At 34.6% G+C, this 21854-nt stretch overlaps 1 protein-coding gene across 1 annotated transcript; it reads left to right on the top strand.

The window, feature by feature from the left end:
• The first annotated feature begins 6 nt into the window (after positions 1-6).
• Positions 7-21252, top strand: SOCS4 (suppressor of cytokine signaling 4). The gene is made up of 2 exons (XM_077122578.1): positions 7-263; positions 15029-21252. Exon 2 carries the CDS (start codon positions 15121-15123, stop codon positions 16444-16446), a length of 1326 nt encoding a protein of 441 aa, XP_076978693.1. The 5' UTR covers positions 7-263; positions 15029-15120; the 3' UTR covers positions 16447-21252.
• Positions 21253-21854: the final 602 nt, after the last annotated feature.

The following is a 21854-nucleotide window of genomic DNA, read 5'->3' as shown; positions in this document are numbered from 1 at the left end:
AGCGGGGTGGCGCGAGAGGAACGGAAGGAACTGAACGCGGAAGTGCTGACAGCGCCTGGGGACCAGGCGGAAGCGCGGCCACGACGTCTGAGACGGGAACCTCGGGCCGAGGGGGTGGAGGCGCCGATAGACACCGCCGTGTAGGACGTCCATGAGGTGTAGGAGTGTCTGGGCCTTCTTTCTCTACCTCAGCGAGCACCCAGATTGATGGCAACGATGGCGGCAGTTACTCGGGTCGCATCAGTTAAGCGGCGCTCGGGGAGGTGAGTGGGGGAAGGGTGTCCGCTGCCTGGCCTTGCAGATCGGGGTCTTGCACCTACTTAGCAGGCTTTCCTCACTTGGAACCACTTGATCGGATCCGACGCCTTCTTGCACCCGGACTAGAGACCGGTCTTGGGGCATTTTCTCTGGAAAAGAGAAAGCAAGACGCTTCACGACCCTTTAATCTTGGCTTCCTTTGCACCCTCCCCTTGTCACCTCTGTACAGATAAAGGAGGAACGACTTTATTTCAGACTTTCGGTCCCTGGAGGTATGGTTTAATATTAATGATTATTCCTTGCGATTTCATCCAGATGTTTCTTAAGAAGAAAGTAACTTGGTTTTCTCCTGTTAGACCCCACCTAAAGTTCACATGCGATGTAAAATTGAGCTCGATCTAAAGCATGTTGTTGAATACTTCATTTGGTCCTTGCCGTCTGTGCCAAGGTGTGGGCCATTAAATTTATGCTTTTCCGGTATCTTATCTCCACGTTGGTAGTTTGGTCTCTGATGAAAACCGTCACATTATCTTTTCCTTGGTATGTTTATCTTTGTTAGGTTTTCTGAGTTTTGCAGTACCCACTATCTAGTCTCTGTTGGTCTTATTTTATGACATAGATGAGACGTTTTTCCGTTGTAGAGATTTCCCCCATGTTTTTCAATCTGGTTCTATTAGGAAAAGTTGAAAATGCAGTTAGGCAACCCGTGGTGTTCTTAACGTGGTGACATAGTGCGAGGGGGTGTTATATGTAGTAAGACTCCAAATATATTTGCTAGGCACTGAGTCCTATTATATAAATGAAAGGGAAGAATGAATGACTCAAAAAGAAGTTAGGATTTGTGGAAAAAATAATCTATTGTTGAATTCGCACAAAAGCAAGCAGAACTTGAGATGACTCTTTCTGAGTAACTTAATTTTATTTGGAGCTCATTGGGTTTGGGGATAAACTAATTTATAATTTTTTTTATCCAAATAACTAAATATCAATTGATGGAGTATGGAGTTCAAGGCGAACTCTCGTAATATTCGTCTTTACATTAAATAAATCATGATGAGATTTCAGTGTAGTACTATTCAGGGCTCAGCATAAGAAGAATTACAAATTGGACGAGAGTTATAAAATTCCCTAGCCGTAATATCTATAATACTGCATGAATGGTGTCCACACATCTGTTCTTTCTGACTTAGCAATCTAACCATTTGATTCACAGGTTAAAAAAAAATTTTTCCTTACAAATTTCGCATGTGTGGAAAGGCTTTGGGACTTGGAGTTAAACAGTCCTGAGTTTTAATTTTTTTTTGTTGTTGTTATATGAGCAGGCACTGGGTATCTAAGCCAGGTCTCCGGCAATGGGTTTTAATTTTGACTCTTATTCATTATTCATTGTGTGACTTTGAATATGCTACTTTAACTTTCTTTTTTTAAAAAATTAATTTATTAATTTAAAAAATAAGAAACAAAATAAAACATACATAATCAGTAATTCACAATATCATCACCTAGTTGCATAGTCATCATTTCTTAGAACATTTGCCTTAATTCAGAGAAAGAGACAAAAAGACAATAGAAAAAGAAAGAAAACGAACACAGGAAAGAAAAAAACAAAAAGATTATACCTATCATACCCCTTGCCCCTTGCCTTCATTGATCACTAGCATTTCAAACTAAGTTTATTTTAACATTTCTTCCCCCTATTATTTATTTTTATTCTGTATGTTCTACTCATCTGTTGACAAGGTAGATAAAAGGAGCATCAGACACAAGGTTTTCACAATCACACAGTCACATTGTGAAAGCTATATCATTATTCAATCATCCTCAAGAAACATGGCTACTGGAACACAGCTCTACATTTTCAGGCAGTTCCCTCCAGCCTCTCCATTACATCTTGAATAACAAGATGATATCTACTTGATGCATAAGAATAACCTCCATGATAACCTCTGGACTCTGTTTGGAATATCTCAGCCATTGATATTTTGTCTCATTTCCCTCTTCCCCCTTTTGGTCCAGAAGGTTTTCTCAATCCCTTGATGCTAAGTCTCAGCTCATTCTAGGGTTTTTCTCAATCCCTTGATGCTGAGTCTCCGCTCATTCCAAGATCTCTGTCCCACGTAGCCAGGAAGGTCCACACCCCTGGGAGTCATGTCCCACGCAGAGAAGGGTAGGGTGGTGAGACTGCTCGTTGTGTTGGCTGGAGAGAGGGGCCTCATCTGAGCCACAAAACAGGGTCTCTTGGGGGTGACTCTTAGGCCTAAATTTTAAGTAGACTTGACCTATCCTTTTGGGGGCTAAGTTTCATATGAACAAACCCCAAGACTGGGGGCTCAGCCTATAGCTTTGGTTGTCCACACTGCTTGTGAGAATATCAAGAATTCAACTTGAGAAAGTTGAATTTCTCCCCATTCTCACCACTCCCTGAAGGGGGCTTTGCAGATACTTTTCCACTCACTGATCGAATCACTCTGGGATTCATCGGGGCATCACGTTGGACAAACCAACAAAATCTCATGTCTAACCTGAGATTCCAAGTACTTATGGCATTCAATCAATACTTTAACTTTCTAAATATCAGAATCCTCATCTCTAAAATGGAGATCATACCTACCTCCATCAAATTGTTATAGTGCATAAGTAATGATGATGGGTATATGAAGCTAATAACTATTAGTGTTTGGTGTTGTTTACTGGGTGCTTTGAGTGGACTTTTCGTGGTTTCATTGAGTGGAGTTTGTTTTAAATCATTATCAAGTAAAAATTTTCAAATATTAAAAGATGTATACTTGGTTTTGCTGGTATTATGTTTCCACAGTTCTATTTCTGTTTCAGTCAAATGCCTACAAATTTCTGTAAGGAAAGTTTGAGTTCATGGTCTAGTTGAGGAAACAGACATTCAAAAAAATATGTACAAGATAGTAAGTAATGAAACATGCAAAACAGCAAAAGTGTCTGGTTATTTAAGATGACATAGCTTTTAAAAAAGAAACCAATGTAGCTGTTCCTTATATGGCTGTCAAAATTTTCCAAATGGATTTATTCATCATTAGCAGTGCATGCATGTCTCATAGGAGTGGGTAGCTGAATGAACTCACTGGAAATAATACCAAGGTCACAGGTTCAGTTGCAGTAAAGTTAGTTAGCTTTGCTTTGTATGACTGCTTGTGTGAGCCTTTAGGCTCGCAAATATGGTTAGCCTCAAGGGTAATAGGTTGAGAAAGCACGATACATTACCATTCTACCAATGATGGTATTATCTATATAAATAACAATATCATTTAATCGTACAGAATCAGTTTGTCCAAGAAGGAATTGGTATTTTTTTAAGGAAGGAACTAAAAAAAAAAAAAAGCCTTTTCAATAAAATATGTATCTGATGTAATAATCATTAATATTGTGAAAAATAAGGCCAGAAGGGGGTATAACAATAGCTGAATAAAACAAAGTATTGACAAACATTGAAAGCATCTTAGATATATCTGAAAGTATCCTGAAACTCACCAGCCCATTTAATTTTTTTTTTTTTTTTTTTTTTATATACATGGGCAGGCATCGGGAATTGAACCCGGGTCCTCTGGACTGGCAGGCAATCATTCTTGGCTGCTGTGGCCTGCCCCAGCCTATTTAATTTTTAAAATTTATTAAATAATACTTATATGTGTAAAATCTTTCTAAGGTGTAGGGGGAATACAGTAAAAGTCTTCCTCCTACCCCTGCTCTCAGTCACCCAGTACCCCTGGCTAGAGACAGCCAGTATTTGATTCTTATATTACATTGGCACTGAATCCTTACCACAGCCAGACAGATAAATTATGGTTTTATAGATGAAAAAAATAAACCAAGGCTCAAGAAAGATTCTGATTTACCTAAGGTCACACACCTACTAAATGTCAGAGCTAGAAATAGTACCCAAGTCTTTTAACTTCCAATCCAAGATAGTCAACCATACTGCCTCTCCAAATCATAGCTGTTGCCATAAAACTTAGAATTCCATAAAACATATTAGTATATAAAGGAATTTTGTAAAAGTCTAGAGTCGCCTTATTCAAGTTTATAACTAAAACTTGATCTCAAGCTTAAATGTAAGTATAAGTAATTATTACAAAGTAATGAAAAGAATAATTCGTATTCAGTTTTACAACAATGAAAAGCATATGCCAGCTATTTCTTTTAAAATTTTATTTAGTTAGTTAGATAGTTTACAAGACTTTTATTTTTTAAAGTGTGAGGTTTACACCTACAATATTTTTAGAGAATTTAAAACTAAAACTTTTTAAAAATAAAATTTTACTATCAAGAGTAAAATAAAGTAACATGTTATTTCAGAAAAGCTGATACCTCCTCAATTTCACATTTTTGAAATATGTTTTTGCACAGATTTTGTAGTCTTATACTTTTTAGTTAAGCAGTAGCAAAGCATATGTTTCTTTTCTTTCCGTTTTTATTTTTAGTTTTATCACTTTCCCGCCTCTCATTTTCAGAAATTAACTTCTTCTACATGAATAGTTCTGAATAATGCTAAGAGAGAAAGCAGCTACTACTTATTTTAATGAAGTTCAATGAATGTTGTTTTCATACATTTTCATTCTGACAGTGAAAACTTGGGGTAGCTAGCATTATCCAGATTTTACAAGAGGAAAACTAAGGCTAAATGAGTTTTTGTTTGTTTGTTTTTAGTAAAGCATTATTTTACTTAAGAGAAGGAAGACGGTTTTTTGCTTTTGCTTTTGGTGCCACACGTAAGTAGCTGTGTCATCTTTTATTATTAATTTTTCATTTTTTAAAAAATGTAACAACAAACTCAAATATTCTTAACAAATGATCATTCCATTCTACATATACAGTCAGTACTTCGCAATTTCATCACATAGTTGCATATTCATCATCATGGATCATTTCTTAGAACATTTACATCAATTCAGAAAAGGAAATAAAAAGACAACAGAAAAAAATTCATACATACCATACCCCTTACCCCTCCCTTTCATTGATCAGTAGCATTTCTACTAAATTTAACATGTGTTCCCCCTATTATTTATTTTTATGCCGTATGTTTTAGTCGTCTGTTGATAAGGTAGATATAAGAAGCATCAGACACAAGGTTTTCACAATCACACATCACATTGTGAAAGCTATATCATTATACAATCATCTTCAAGAAACATGGCTACTGGAACACAGCTCTACATTTTCAGGCAGTTCCCTCCAGCTTTTCCATTACATCTTGACTAACAAGATATCTATTTAATGTGTAAGAATAACCTCCAGGAATTTCACTGGTAACAGAGACCATCAGGAGATAGAAATAGGGTAAGATATTGGGTAATTGGAGCTGAAGGGATACAGATTGTGCAACAGGACTGAATGTAAAAACTCAGAAATGGACAGCACAATACTACCTAACTGCAATACAATTATGTTAGAACACTAAATGAAGTTGAATGTGAGAATGATAGAGGGAGGAGCCTGGGGGCACAAATGAAATCAGAAAGAAAGATAGATGATCAAGACTGAGATGGTATAATCTAGGAATGCCTAGAGCCTATAATGATAGTGACTAAATGTACAGATTTAAAAAATGTTTTTGCATGAGGAAAAGCAAAGGAATGTCATTACTGCAGGGTGCTGAAAATAGATGGTAATTGATATTTTAAAATTTTAACTTATGTGTGAGACTAAAGCAAAAAATGTTTATTTGGTACAAAATTTATGTTTTGACTAGTGCATTTCCTAATAAAACTTGTGTGGCCAGCTTAATTGAACACCATAAAGTACATGAAACCTTGAGTGGGCATGAGATTTTGTTGGTTTGTCCAGAGTGATGCCCTGATAAATCCCAGAGTGATTTGAACAGTGAATAAAAAAGTATTTGCAAAGTCACCTTAAGGGAATGGTGAGAAAGGGGGAAAATTCAACTTCCCCAAGTTGAATTCTTGATTTTCTCACAAGCAGTGGGGACAACAAAGCAATAGGCTGAGCCCCCAGTCTTGGGGTTTGTTCATGTGAAGCTTGATCCCACAAAGGATAGATTAAGCCTACTTAAAATTAGGCCTAAGAGTCACACCCAAGAGAACCTTTTGTTGCTCAGATGTGGCCTCTCTCTCCAGCCAACACAACAAGCACACTTACCGCCCTCCCCCTTCCTATGTGGGACATGACTCCCAGGGGTGTGGACCTTCCTGGCAACGTGGGACAGAAATCGTAGAATGAGTTTTGAGACTCAGCATCAAGGGATTGAGAAAACCTTCTTTTAAAAAAACCTTCTTTTTTAAATTTTAATTAATTAAAAAAAAAAAAAGAATAACCTCCAGGTAAACCTCTGGACTCTGTTTGGAATCTCTCAGCCATTGACACTTTGTCTCATTTTGCTCTTCCCCCTTTTGTTCGAGAAGGTTTTCTCAATCCCTTGATGCTGAGTCTCAACTCATTCTACGATTTCTGTCCCATGTTGCCAGGAAGGTCCACACCCCTGGGAGTCATGTCGCACGTAGACAAGGGGAGAATGGTGAGTTTGCTTGTTGTGTTAGCTGGAGAGAGAGGCCACATCTGAGCAACAAAAGAGGCTCTCTTGGTTGTGACTCTTAGGCCTGAATTTTAAGTAGACTTGACCTATCCTTTGTGGGGTTGAGCTTCACATGAACAAATCTCAAGATTGGGTCTCAACCTGTTGCTTTGGTTGTCCCTACTGCTTGTGAGACTATCAAGAATTCTCCACTTGGGGAAGTTGGATTTTCCCCCTTTCTCACCATTCCCCCAAGGGAACTTTGCAATTACTTTTTTACTCACTGTTCAAATCACTCTGGGATTTATTGGGACATCACTCTGGACAAACCTACCAAATCTTATGCCCTACTCAAGATTCCGTGTACTTATGGTGTTCAGTTAAGCTGTTCACACAAGTTATATTAGGAAATGCACTAGTCAAAATATAAATTTTGTACCAAATAAACATTTTTTACTTTAGTTTCACACATAAGTTAAAATTTTAAAATATCAATTACCATCTATTTTCAACACCCTGCAGTAATGACATTCCTTTGTTCTTCCTCATGCAAAAACGTTTTAAAATTTGTACACTTAGTCACTATCATTATAGGCTCTAAGCATTCCTAGATTATACCATCTCAGTCTTTATCAGCTTTCTTTCTTTCTGATTTCTAAATGAGATTTTTTAAAATCAGGTGACATAGATAGTAATTGGCAAAGTTTGAATTTTCATCCATGTTTGTCAGTTTAGCAACTTGTATTATTTCTCCTGCACCATGCTTTATTTTAAAATATGGTATATTGAAAACTAGTGTAGATTGTTCGTTTTGTTATGCATCTTTAAAACATTAGAATTTTCTTTTTGTAATAAATTGTTCTCTTAGGAAAATAACTGTAAGGAGATATGCCAAAATGTCAAAATTAATTGCCCTTAGGTAATGGTATTGTAGGTTTTTCCTCCATCTTAAACTTTCCTGAGCTCTCATTATATTGTATAATGAGCATGTAGTATATAATTCAAAAATTATGAATTTGAAGGGAAAAAATGCATTTGTCTAATCCCATTTATTCTCTGTAAAGAGTTGCAGTCGTGTATCTTAAGTATCCTGGTTTCTAGGATTCTGTTCATCATCCTTCCACTTTTAGAAGTCCATGTTCTGCCAGCTTTTAGTTTTCTGCACTCTCTTCACTTTAGGTTAGTCTTCTTCGCTGACAGCTTCCTAGACATTTCTGCTTTTCTTTATCCTGCAAGCTGAGAACTATAAAGTCATTTTAGTATTAGCCCAAATTAATGTTTGTCCATAATTTGTTTCACAAGAAGGATTTGTGGTGAGTTAAATTTATTAAACTGTGGCTTAAGCAGGTTTCTTCACTGAAGGACCTTCCAGAACATTTTGCTGAATATGCACTATGATTTTTCAAAGGGAAAGTGTTTCCCAAACTTGTTTGACAAGGGAGCCCCTTTTTCTCCATAATATGGATTAACATCCTTTAGAATTAGTGTCCACAAGAAACAGACGGGGAACACAGACATGAGCAAACTTTAATTAGCAAAGTAAATAGAGAAAGTGGGGAGAGGGAAAGGAAGATGAATTCCTTTCTTTTAATTACCATCCAGTTTCATTCCACGAGCCCTAGCTCAGTTAGCTTCAAAAAAAGGAGATATTTTTAAAATATTTACTGGAAAATGAGCCTGTTTTGCTTTTGTAATAAGAATTTGTGTGTGTGTGTGTGTGTGTGTGCGGAGAATTTTCTGATAGAAAAAACATTTTCATATTTTTTTCCTTAACACTCTGAAGAGTTCATCTTTGTCTAGTCTCCATAAATTCCATTTGTGGAACCTAAATATTTCCACAAAATTTACCTCAGATGTCACAGATTATGATCAGAATGCTTTCAAGGAGTTTTTGGCATATAATGGTAGATAAACTTTGGAATCATGTATTAGTAGGGAATTTCCAAGAGCCAAATTATACTCTAATAATAATTTGTGAGTTCTTATGTAGTATCCTAAATTATTCTTTAAGAATCAAATTTATTTCAACTTAGTTTTTACAGGAATTCTGTTCTTGGATATTTATAAACATTGTAGAAGTATTAGGGGTTCGGTGAATAATTAATGTACAGTAATGCTCTATTATCTACCATCACAGGAAATACCAATGAATTTTCCAAATAAATGAAGGTTAACGCTTTCCTTACTGGGCTTTAACAGTTTTCTATGAAAATCTTGAATTAAAATCACCTTCCCAGCCTTATTCAATAGAACTGAGTGTATTTTGAACCTTGTTTTAGTGAAGAATCAGCATCATAGGCAATCATTCTGTTACTGTTGTCATTCCAATAGGTGGTAGACTAAATGGCTACTGCATCTGGGAACTTGCTTTCTTGAAAAAGGCTATTATGTAAACTTACTTTTAAACATTTGCCTCTTGCTTGTTAAGAAATTTTTTTAAAAAGATATCACTCTGTATTCCCTGGGGCAATGTAACATAGCTGCCTTCATAAAAAATTAATTATTGAATCAAGAGCCTAAGCAACCTTCTCCTAAGTGATTCGTTTGCCCTCTTCAAAAAAGCTTCTTTGCAGCCACCATCAAAGACCTTTCATTTGTCAGTACTTTTCAGAATGTCTTTGATTTCTGTACCAAATAAAAATGGGGGCAAAGGCACCTTCTTATTTTGTATCCCCTCTTCTACCTCATTTTTACAAAGTTTATTTAAAATTCCAAAAATTGATTCTAGATTATTTGGGAGGACTCATTCAGATTCAGAACCGTACAGTCTTTTATATATTTAGATTTTAGATGTGTAGATGAGATACCAAATCACTTTTTTCTTTTAAAACTCATCTTTAGTCTTTATTTTTGAATAAAATTCTAATTGAGCACAACACTTTATCATTTGGGATGAAAATTAAAATATGCATATGATAATTACATAGCAGATAATTACGTAAAAATTATAAAAAATAAATGCACCTACCTGACCAAAAGGGGAGAAAGAAATTTAAGAAAATAAGGCATCAGTGGCTAAGAGAGTTCAAATAGAGGCGAGAGGCTATTCTGGAAGTTACCCTTATGCAAGATTCAGTTAGATATTGCTGATCGCCATGGTATACCAAGCCCTAACTGTATTCCTGTAAACTCTAAAAAATATCCAAGGCTCTCTCTGAAATTCTGTAATAAAGTTTCACTTAATTTTCAGAAACCTATAACCTCCATATGGTTCCTATGCCTGATGAGTTCTGAAACCCGGAGTTAACAGTTTCTCCAAGATCATTAACCATTTGCATCTCCATGCCCCATGATGTTGATACCCCTTTTCACCATGAAGAAGTTAGAATGATCATTGCCCCAGAATCCCTAAAGAAAGATCAAAGGAGAAGGAGGAGTTGTAGCAATAAAAGATAGGATCTAACCGATTAGCATCACCACTGAATCGTTATGTTGATGTTTCTTTTTATTTTCTAGTATGTTAGAGCAGCTTGAAGGAAATATCTGAAATGGTGGAACTATAACCCATACCATACTTTGAAATTTGCTCTAAATCTGCTTGTTAAAATGTCAAACCACAGGGGTCACAGTGGCTCAGCAGGCAGAGTTCTCGCCTGCCATGCCAAAGACCCCGGTTTGATTCCCGGTGGCTGCCCAGGCGAAAAAAAAAAGTAACCATGAAAATGACTTTAATTTCACTAGAAATTAAAGTAATTTATTGAGAACAATGTGATTGAATATTCTTTTTATTCTTGAGAATTTTAGTTATGAGGGTCTGGTTTTGAGTTCGTTTTATTTTACTTCATAGTTTTAATGGCTGTTGTGGTTGAAAAAGATATTTTATGATAAATTATGGCATAGAGTTCTCATACCTGTCACTTATATAAAATTTTTTATTGAAATGTGGTAAGTTTTTACCCTTTTTTCTGTATCTACTGGCTAGTCTTATAAACTAATCTGAAAATACTGCGTTTTTTAATTTTTTAATAAATGCGTTCAGAGCCCATTGAAACCTTGAAGCTTCCATAAGAGATTAGGAAATCATATTTTCATATGTTTCATTGTAACGGTGTGAGAGTATATAGGTTATGTATTCTTACCTTTTTTTTTCTTACAACAAAATCATGTAATCGTGGGGAAAATTCTGAGTGTCTTTTTTGTAAAAACTCTCCATAACATAACTTGTTTTTTCTTAAGCAGTTACTTCTCAGTAATTATTAAGATGTAACCTGTACCTCAAAGAAGCCAATTAAATATGGTGGTGGTGGTATAGCTTTTTAATATATCTACTAAGTAACTTCTTAGGTCCACTTGTTATTCTAGTAAAGGTCATCAGATTTAGAACTACTAATACATCATTTTGTAAAAAGAAAATACATAATTCCTCCTAAAAATTCAATAACTTACTTAGGTGCCTTGCCTTGAGAGAACTAGCAAACCTTGTGTGTTATCAAATTTCCATGATCGTGTCTCATTACAAAGTACTGTAAAAATTGTCTTATTTAAGATAACATAATCTGGGGGTGCAAGGGTAGTTCAGTGGTAGAATTCTCGCCTGCCATGTGGGAGACCTGAGTTCAATTCCTGGTCCATGCACTTCCCAAAAAACCAAACAAACAAAATTCAACAAATGGTGTTGTGATAATGGGATACTCACATGGAAAAATAATGAAATGTGACCCCACCATACAGCATACAAAAAAAAAGAGAAAAGATGACATAATCTGTAGGTCCATCCCAGGAACACACAAACAGCAATACATTGCAGTACACTGAAAGTGAATGAAGAAATGAAGAGGACTGCCATCAACTCCTCAGCTTTTTCAAACTCCCACTCTTCCCTCAGAAACAGCAAACCATATGACAATGAGTGATCTTAACATTGTCAACCATATATTCAATATTAAAAAATTTTAATTTTTCTAATTTTTAGGCAACTATAAATAGAAAATTTTCTTCTTTGAAGACTTACAACTATGACATTAAATGACATTCTGGTCCATTTACTGATATGGTAAAGCATAACAGTTAAAAGTGGAATTTCTTGAGCATGAACTCAGAGTTTTCTTACCAAAGAATAGCTGTATGAAATTTATGTAAGGCTATAATTCTGAGGTAAATACAAAAAAGATAACTGGAGCAGTCAGAAGATTTTCTGTGCATTAACTCTTTAAGTACAGGTATATGTATAGAAAACTAAAAACTCATCTAAGACAATGATATATTTCACTTTATTTGTTGGACATCTGCAACATTAGCACTTGTAAGAACAGTTAACCTACGATCCAAAGACACTTGACTGATTGGTACCTATTTTATACAAGTTGGTAAGCCTTGCCAAGTAGACCTTTTTTTTAACATGTAAACTTTTATAAAGGAAGGCTGTAAATTTGTTCTCTAGGGGAAAATGTAAAATTGTTCTTCATGGTCCACTGAATTTCAGCTATATCAAGCATATTGATCCTTTCACTCGGAAACAGTAGTCATCCTCCTGAAAATTATATTCGCTCATAAAAGTCTCTTTCCCTTATAATTAGCATTGGACTAGAAACAGAAGTATTTTCTTTCTTTGTAATAAACCATTTCAATAAAACTGGCTTAAATGCTTTAACAAAATAACATCTAATAGCCATTTCTTTTTTAAGAAAAAAAAGCATATGAGGCTATGTGTTAACATTTACTGAGCACCTGATACCTTAAGAGCTGAGCTGAATAAAGTGTGCATTATTTTATTTCATTTAATCCCCAACAATCCAGTGAAATAGCCTCAACACCTCCATTTTACAGATGAAGAAATTGAGATTTCAAGGTTGATACAGAAATTGGATTCAAATCATGTTTCTTCCACTTCTGTCTCTGTGCTCTAGGTCTGCATCCATTCCATGTTTGTGTGTAGAGTCATCAACAGTGTTAAAGTGGTTCCTACCGGGTGGTGGGGTTCTGGGTAGTTTGTAGTTTTTCCTTCATAACTTTATACCTCATTTTAATTTTCCAAACTAGTATGAATTTTAATTAGTTTTTGTTTATCAAAATGATATATGCACCTAGGTTAAAAATCAAATTGAAGTAAAAAGCTTAGATAAGCCAGGAAAAGTAACAGTATTCTCCTGCCTCATCCCAAAGTCTCTACTTTCAAAGCTTTTAGCTTTTTTCCCCCTTTTTTACCTTTATATTTCTAAATAATATGCTTCTATTTCTTTTTCTTGAATCATCAAATTTTAGACATTATTTGCTGGCTTCTTATAATGGCTGATGATTTACTTCTCTTACATCATCCTTCCTCTCCGTCTCTTATTACAATTATATCATGGTTCGGTGAATATGAAATTATCATTCACTGCTGAGCCAGGTAGTTTTACAAAATTCTATTTCCTCTCTTATGTAACTTTTGAATTTTCCTGTAATGGATAATTACCCAAGTTTTTCTATTTGGCTTCTGTTTCTCGTCGTTTCAATTGACTTTAAGTCAATTCTCACCCCCACCAAGATCTTCTGCCCTGGAGCCTTACTTCCTTATGTGATTAAATCCACAGCAGTGATACGTGGAAACTGTGGTTTCCATAGACAGGGCTTGTGGACTGGTGAGCCTCACTGCATGCTTGGGCGACCTTCCAGCTTTTTATTGGTAGATTCCCATTTATTATCTATAAATCTTTTCTCTTTGGCCACTCCATTTCTTCAGCATAGTATTCTGCAGGTTCCTGTTAGGGAGGTAAAAGTTTGGCTGCTGGAGTTCTGTGGCAGAATGGAAGAAAGGTGAGCAACTTTCATTCATTCTGTTTTTAGTCCCAAGCTTTCCCGCTACTTTCTGCTATGTCTGGTTTCCAAAGTCTTAGCAATAATTATTTGCTTGGGGTTCTTTTATTTTTTAAGTTGTATGCTCTTGGACAGTTGGTAACAAGTAATTCCTCCTTTAATCAGTGACTGCTCATATTCTTCAGCTTCCTTTGCTGTTTCTGCTTGTTTTTCTTCATTGAAATTTTGTCAATGAACAGCCAAAGCATACTACTAAAGATAATTTTGGCCATACTAAGTATTGATAAGAAATATTTTCCCTAATGATTTTAAATGTAAGCTCACTAAATCAAAATAATAAGTATAATTACCAGATGCTAGTCAGTGTTTAGAAATGAAACATTTTATATGACAAGTCTGTACCTTTAGTTCACACTTTTAAACACTTGCCAGTCATATTTGTCACTGCAGACATTTGTTTCAAATCCTCCTGCTTTGAAAATGGATTCAAGTATCTATAGATATTTATTTGACTATTAGGATTGTTAATCATTCTCTACTTAATCAGAATGTGGGGTGATTCTAATTTTCTCAGTCACAAAATTGAACTTTTATTTGAGAATAAGACTGTAGAAGTGTCCTCCCTCCCTCTGAAACCCCAATTCTGTGTTTAAATCATATTCTACCTAAGAATACTTGTTACTTCTACCATCAGTCAGAATTACCAGTCTTCATAAAACTCAGTATTTTACATTGTGAGGAAAGGCAGTGAAATGCCCTATAAAAATGTATCTGCTTGTGTTTCAAACAAGAATACCAGGAAGTATGTGTGTATGTCTGTGCACACACGTGTGTGTGTGAAGTGCCAAATTTTTATCTAATGCCATATTTTCTAAAAACTGCCTAGAGTGTCAGTTGACCAATTATTGAAATCAGGAGTTAACAAAACTGCATTGGGAATGCTTACTTGGTGTTCCTATTGTTTGTTTTGGTGATTATTTATTTATTAAATTTGTACAGCTTTTGTAACTCAGAATTCTTGATGTCTTCAATCAGTGGGACTGGAAACAAGGAGAGGGAGAGCGTAGGGACTATATACGGTTATTCTTCTCAAGCATCAGTTCATAGATTTGTGGTTGTCTCTTACAGTGAATTCATTAGTCTGCTGTGAAATAAGAAAAATAAGGGGTGGGGAGATTGGCATGAAGTATACCTCATTGTTCACAATTTGAGCATATTTTATGCCTGAGAGTAGAGGATTGGCTTTTTCTGATCCATGGTGAAAACTAGCTGTGGGAAAGGAACTCAGACTCTGTGAAATTATTAGTATATGGCAAAGCAATTTATTTATTTAAGTGGAAACAAAATACCTTGGAACTATCTTTCCAACATATCCAATACTCTATCTTATCTGTGTACTAAATATGCTCTTTTATCTTGGGCCTAATTTGGACTTAATATGTAAGTTCTTACTTCCTGACTAGTTTATTTTTCTTGTGATACAATGTTGGATGACCAGTGGTTACTGACATTTTAATTTTTTTTTTTCCTTAGGTACATTCAGAAAGTGCCCAGAAGAAACTTCCTGCTGGAAAAACTGAAAAAGCAGTATTTATAACACTGGGATTTGTGGATAAATTGTTAAAATGGCAGAAAATTGTGAAAATAATAGTAAAAATGTAGATGTAAGGCCCAAAACTAGCCGGAGTAGAAGTGCTGACAGAAAGGATGGTTATGTATGGAGTGGAAAGAAGTTATCTTGGTCAAAAAAGAGTGAGAGTTGTACAGATGCTGAAGCAGTGAATGCAATAGAGAAAACTGAAGTTCCTTTAAGAAGCCAAGAAAGGAAGCACAGCTGTTCATCCATTGAGCTGGACTTAGATCATTCCTGTGGGCATAGATTTTTAGGCCGATCCCTTAAACAGAAACTGCAGGATGCTATGGGCCAGTGTTTTCCAATTAAAAATTGTAGTAGTCGACATTCTTCAGGGTTTCCATCTAAAAGAAAAATTCATATCAGTGAACTCATGTTAGATAAGTGTCCTTTCCCACCTCGATCAGATTTAGCCTTTAGGTGGCATTTTATTAAACGACACACTGCCCCTATAAATCCCAAATCAGATGACTGGGCAAGCACAGACTTGTCTCAGAATGAATTGCAGGATGATCATCTAACACAAAGAAGACACATGGATGAAGATGTGAACTGTTTCTCCCATACCAGTGTTCAGCCCTGTGTCATAACTCCTAACAATGCTTCATGTAGAAGTGGTCCTCTGGCTGGTTCTGTGATGAACTTGGTTTCAAATAACAGTATTGAAGATAGTGACATGGATTCAGAAGATGAAATTGTAACACTTTGCACAAGTTCGAGAAAAAGAAACAAACCTAAATGGGAAATGGATGATGAAATCCTGCAGTTGGAAACGCCGCCTAAGTACCACACTCAGATTGATTATGTTCACTGTCTTGTGCCAGATCTCCTTCAGATCAATAACAACCCATGTTACTGGGGAGTTATGGATAAATATGCAGCTGAAGCTCTACTAGAAGGAAAACCAGAGGGTACCTTTTTACTTCGAGACTCAGCACAGGAAGACTATTTATTTTCTGTTAGTTTTAGACGCTATAGCCGTTCTCTTCATGCTAGAATTGAACAGTGGAATCACAACTTTAGCTTTGACGCACATGATCCTTGTGTCTTCCATTCTCCTGACATTACTGGGCTCCTAGAACATTATAAGGACCCGAGTGCCTGTATGTTCTTCGAACCACTTTTATCCACTCCTTTAATTCGGACTTTTCCCTTTTCCCTACAGCATATATGCAGAACAGTTATTTGTAACTGTACAACCTATGATGGCATTGATGCTCTTCCAATTCCTTCTTCTATGAAATTATATCTGAAGGAATATCACTATAAATCAAAAGTTAGAGTACTCAGGATTGATGCGCCAGAACAACAATGCTGAGAAAAGGGTAGGAGCATAGGAAAGAGTATATACATATTTTCATATTTTATTTTTCTTATTATGTCACTTTGAATTTTCCTATAAAGGCAGTTGTTAATTTTACTGCCCTAAACCTTATTTCCTGACTAGTTTATTTTATGATACATTGTGTAAGATTACACAATAAGGTTTAAAGGATATTTTTTGACCATGTTTTTGGTTTTTGTTTCTATCATGTAAATTGTATGTTTGATTTTTTCATTTCTTAATTATAATTCATATATGATAGCAAGCATATTTGAAATTTGATAGGCATGGCAAATACAATCAAATATTCTGTATTTCATACTTTTCTTTTAAAGTAATTCTATATCCTTCCTACATGTAATGTTTTGTTAATTTATGCCATCAATATTCCTATACATAAAATACAGTTTTCCCATCCCCTTTCATTGAATTGTTTTTAAATTCTTCAGTAAAGCTGTGTGTTGTAATTCATAATTCATACTAATGTAGTTGGCTTTTATAATTTACTAAGAGGGTGTTAAAGTAACAAAATGATTTAAAATAAAATTTGATGCATTTTTATTTTAAATATTAACTATAAAGCAGAATTATAAATTTGGTTCGTTGGTCAGTGAGAACATGACATTTTGGAGGTGCATTAATTCTACAGTGTGGAAGTGATATTCCTGAATAGGTCTTTCAACCTGGACAAGTTAAACCATCTTTATAAATATTATTCTTTTCTCACAGGAAGCTTTAAAAATAATAATAGCACTTATTAATAACTTTGCCTTTTCATCGAAACTCTAAGCCTGTTACTTTGGGGAGATTCCACAGTTCATAAACAGCCACAGATCTCCTCTGGTAACCAAAGAGTACCTAAGTCATTTTGTATTATTTTAAATTGAACTTGAGAAAAGAGTCAAGAATTAAACATGGAGTTCAGTATTCTGGAAACTTAAAATTATTTCTAATCTTCAAGTTCCAAATAATTACTCCTGTATTCAGAATTATATCTTTAATGTAGCCTCAAAAAAAAAAAAAAAGAAAAGAAAAAAACACCTGTTTATGCCATACTGAACAGTACTGACAATGGGTAATATTTTGTATTTACCAAGAACAGGGAAGTATTTTTTAAGAAACATCATTAGCCCAAAATAACTAGTAAAGATAAGTAGAGTGATAACCTGTCCAAACTCCTTTTTTTTTTTTAAACCAGTGAATAATAAATCTCTCCTTATTCATACTCCTAGACAGTCTTTCTGGTGAGCTGCCTGCCCTTTTGTACAAATTGGCATTTTAAATACCACTAGTAATTGATTTCCTGATGCTAATGTAGCTGTATGAGAAAGTTACTTTTACCTGGATTGAAGGCAGTTTTATTCAGAAATTTCCAAGTTAGATGTTTCTTAATTGACATTGCCTTTATGTTGAAGTAGCATTTTCCTGTTTTGAAGTTCTGCCATTAACATAAAGATGGCATTTTTCAATAATAACTTTAAAATAAATTTTTTAGCAATTATTACAAAATTTAACCAGGACAATTTCTGCTATCCTATCTCCTAGCATTTTTTTTTCTCAGTGATCTCAAGATTATCTTAATCTCAATGAGAAGTAGCTATTAAAATAGCACCTCTCTTAGCAGCGATGAGGCCCAGGATATAATGCAAATGCTGGATAAATATCTCTTCTAAAGATGATATTTACCTTTTACAAAGATAGAAAAGGCTCATACTACCTCATCTTCATTGTTGCGCATTTGAAGTCACTGAGAATCTCGTTAACCAATATACTTCCTAAACATCTACCTTTGGTGAAAGAAAATTAAAATTAATAGTATGGTAAGGCTCTATCTGTGATTATAGTTTTTATCAGGATTTGATAATAAGACTTTCTGTTTCTGTGAAACAATTATAATTTTAAGTATTTTTCTTTTAAACATAACTTTTTATTAGTACAGAAAAACCTAAAGGAAGACTAGCTAACAAATATTCTGTTAAAGGGTAGTTTTATAAAGAAAAATGAAATATAATTATGTTGTTTTTATAATAGTAAAAAATAGTGTTTGTATGAAAGTCAAGATCTAAGTAGCTTTTCATATAATTCAAACTAGTTGCTAGTGATATATTTTCTCTTGGTATTCTTATTTTTCCAACCTCAACGTATTAGCAGCTGTTAACATTTTTAAAATACTGCCATAATTATAACCTTAAAGTAGTTGACCTAATAAGTGAGAGCAGGGAAGAGAATATTTACAGAATATTTACTCTGAAATGATTTGCATTTTACCTTTGGTATCTGCTACAGTGAAAAGAAATTTGAAAAGTAGAAATATCAATACTTGAGAAGGGAATTGTTTATCATGAAGGGAAAGGGAAAAAGTAACAATAAATTAATGTTTTAAAACAGTGTAAGGAACTGGAATTTAGAAAGGTTAACCCTTTCTCTGCGACTTTGTGAGGAAATATTTGGAAAGCATAACTCATTTTAAAATGTTAAAAAAAAGTATTGAGAGATAACTAAAATGGCTAAGTTTTGAGAAGATGTGAAGACATACAAATTTATCTAAATATAAATTTTGTAAATCATTAAGTTGAACATGGCAAACATTTGAAAAGTGTAAAATCCAGTGTTGAGAAAACATTCAGCATGGTGGAAATCTGTAGTACTTATTGGCAAGAGAGGATTGTGCTAAAAGAAACAGGATAAAATATTAAAATTAAAAATTTAAGCATTACCTCAGGGAAAAGCCTTGACAGTGAAAGGAAACTGCTTAATCACTAACAGCTAGTCTGGACCAGACACTTAACTGCACTTTGGGAATAATACTGCACTAATCAGGAAATAAACTTGACTTTTCTATTTCTCTCTGAAGCTTTTCAGGACATCCTCTCTCCACCACCACCACCACCACTTTTTTTTTTTTAAAGCTACAGCATCTTTGATTCATACTATAATTCCTGAAATACATTAAATGGATTTCTTTAGGTTCCTTGTGTTTTTTGTATGAAGAGTAATGTGCTCTTTCTATAACCATGCCATTCACTTAAATAATTCATAGAGGGAAAGCTTTAATTTAAAGGAAGACCCAATAGGAAGAAGATTAAAGGAAGCTTTTAGTCAGCTTGTGGCTAGATTTATTGATTTGATCAAACCTGTGTTCTTTCTTGAATTTCATCTAATGGCCAACTGTGGTCAAAAAGTTGCTTTCAGTTAAAGTTTTGACATAAATAATATAAAGAATGTCTTAGAAATTGGAAATCCTTTAAAAAGTAGAACAAATGTGGTAAGTAGGGCTCACATTATTGAACAAATACCATTTATTTTTATAAGAAAAACACAGACAAATTATTTATTCATGAGACAAAGCCATTAAGATAAATCAAGTTATCAGCTTCCTGTTTCTCTTCAGTTTGGATCATTTTATCGATCCACATAATAGAGAGCTTCCTTCCTATGTAACAAAAACCTTAAGACCTAACTCTTATAAATACACTCATTTGCATTTAAAAAATGGAGTTTTGTCACTTTTAGTTATAAATCAGAGTCCAATAAACAGCTTATATATTGATTTTGGTGGAGCAGATGTCTCAGGAAAGTATACTTTTAAGTATACTTTAAAATTATTCCTGGAGGGCGGGCGATGGTGGCTCGAGCCTCGCCTGCCCTGCTGGAGATCCGGGTTCGATTTCCGGTGCCTGCCCATGAAAAAAAAAAAGATTCCTGGAGACAAGGAAAAAATTCTAATGTAAAATAGTCTGTAGCATTAGGTAACTTAATGCCAAAATGAGTTAAAGATTTTGAGTCAAGTAAATAATTGTTTCTACTTTGGGGGGAAAAAAACTTAACAATTTTTGTTTTAACAATCAATTGTACACTCATTTTTTAATTTCTAAAAAAAGAACCAAAAGCACAAAGGGTTTTTCTTTTGTTCAATGGCCTAGTAGAAAAACTGAGCAGTGCTGCAAGAGTCTATCTATACTACTTTAATTCATTAAGATACTAGACACAAAATGGACATAAATTTTAAAAATAGATTGGCTTTTAATTAGAAATGTAGACTGATGGATATAACCCAATGGAAAGGGATTTAGGGCATATGAATTCTTTTCTAAATAAAGCCAAAGTCTATCTTTGATTTACTTTAGACTTTTGAGTAGATTATTCAGTCCTAAATCTTTCTTTGCCTTCATTTCCTTATATAGAAAATGTAGGTAATAATACTTGTCACTTGGCTTTCTATAGGTTAATTCTAAAGTTAAGAAGTGGCCCTTGGGGCATACTTGAAAATAAGTACAGCTTTTAAGTAGTAATGTAATGATTTTCAAAGTATCCCTTTAATAGACCCTGCAGAATCACAGTCACATCTTTTAGTTTGTAATAACCTTTCCTGGCTTGCTTTGACAATAGAGGTAACTCCAGATTTGAATTCACTGTTTGGACTCTGCAATTAGATGAACAATTGTAATTTCCTCCTACACTTTAGAAGGCCTATGTAAAATTGATGTTTGCCTAACTTATTTTAAAATTGATTACATTTGCAGGAAATAAAGATAATCATTTTTGCCATACATGTAGTCAAATTTAAGCTTTCAGACTTGAGAGACATGGTGTAAAACTCAGAGGTTTACTCAAAGAATACTGTCTTTACCAGAATTGGATAAACTCTATAAGCCAAGTATGAATTTGATATCTACTTGAATGTACAAAGCTTAAGTAGTAACTTCACAAAACTATTAGTACTCTTGTCAATCAGGCTTGTATGATTTATTCTCCACCCCTTCCTCCCCAAAAGTAAACTATTTTCATTTTTATTTCTAATCCTGGAGTTGAATGTTTCTTCTTGGCTGTGACTTTAAATAAATTGATCTGAATAAATTCTCATTTCTTCTTAATTAAAACAATATATGAAATCCAAAGGCTTTGTATTTTGTTTTTAAAACATTGTATGGCCTCTCATGTTCAACTTAGAATATGTAAAAAAAAATTTAAAACTCTGTAGTCTCACAAATTTTCTAATTTACAATACACTCCTTTTAGTTTTTCATGTGTCAGTTTGGGTCTTCCAAGAAGAGATGCCAAGATGCGATTAAATGCACAACAGACTTATTGAGGGAAACACCCATGAAGGATAAAGGGGGAGGAAATAGGAGAAGGTGGGGAAGTCTAAAGACAACATTGCAAATCTGACACCTGTAAAAGGAAAACTGGAAGGAAAGATTGGGTAGAGTGGGCTTCAGACTGCAGTGCAATTCTGAATATTCAGAACCATATGGGGAGTTAGTTTCCAAACAAACTTTGCCCGTAGAAAATCCAACATAGAACAAGAATCGCCTGGCTCTAGAACCCCAACCCTGCTCAGTTATTGAATGGAAACAGCAGGAAAAATCTGGAGGCTGTCAGTCATTCTAATAGAGGCCACA

The sequence above is a fragment of the Tamandua tetradactyla genome, chromosome 12 (genome assembly GCF_023851605.1).
Source record: "Tamandua tetradactyla isolate mTamTet1 chromosome 12, mTamTet1.pri, whole genome shotgun sequence".
NCBI classification, from domain to species: domain Eukaryota; kingdom Metazoa; phylum Chordata; class Mammalia; order Pilosa; family Myrmecophagidae; genus Tamandua; species Tamandua tetradactyla.
This window is presented reverse-complemented; position numbering and strand designations above follow the sequence as displayed.

Coding starts and splice junctions, on each gene's coding strand:
- SOCS4 (XM_077122578.1), top strand. CDS start 15,121: ATGGCAGAAAATTGTGAAAATAATAGTAAAAATGTAGATGTAAGGCCC.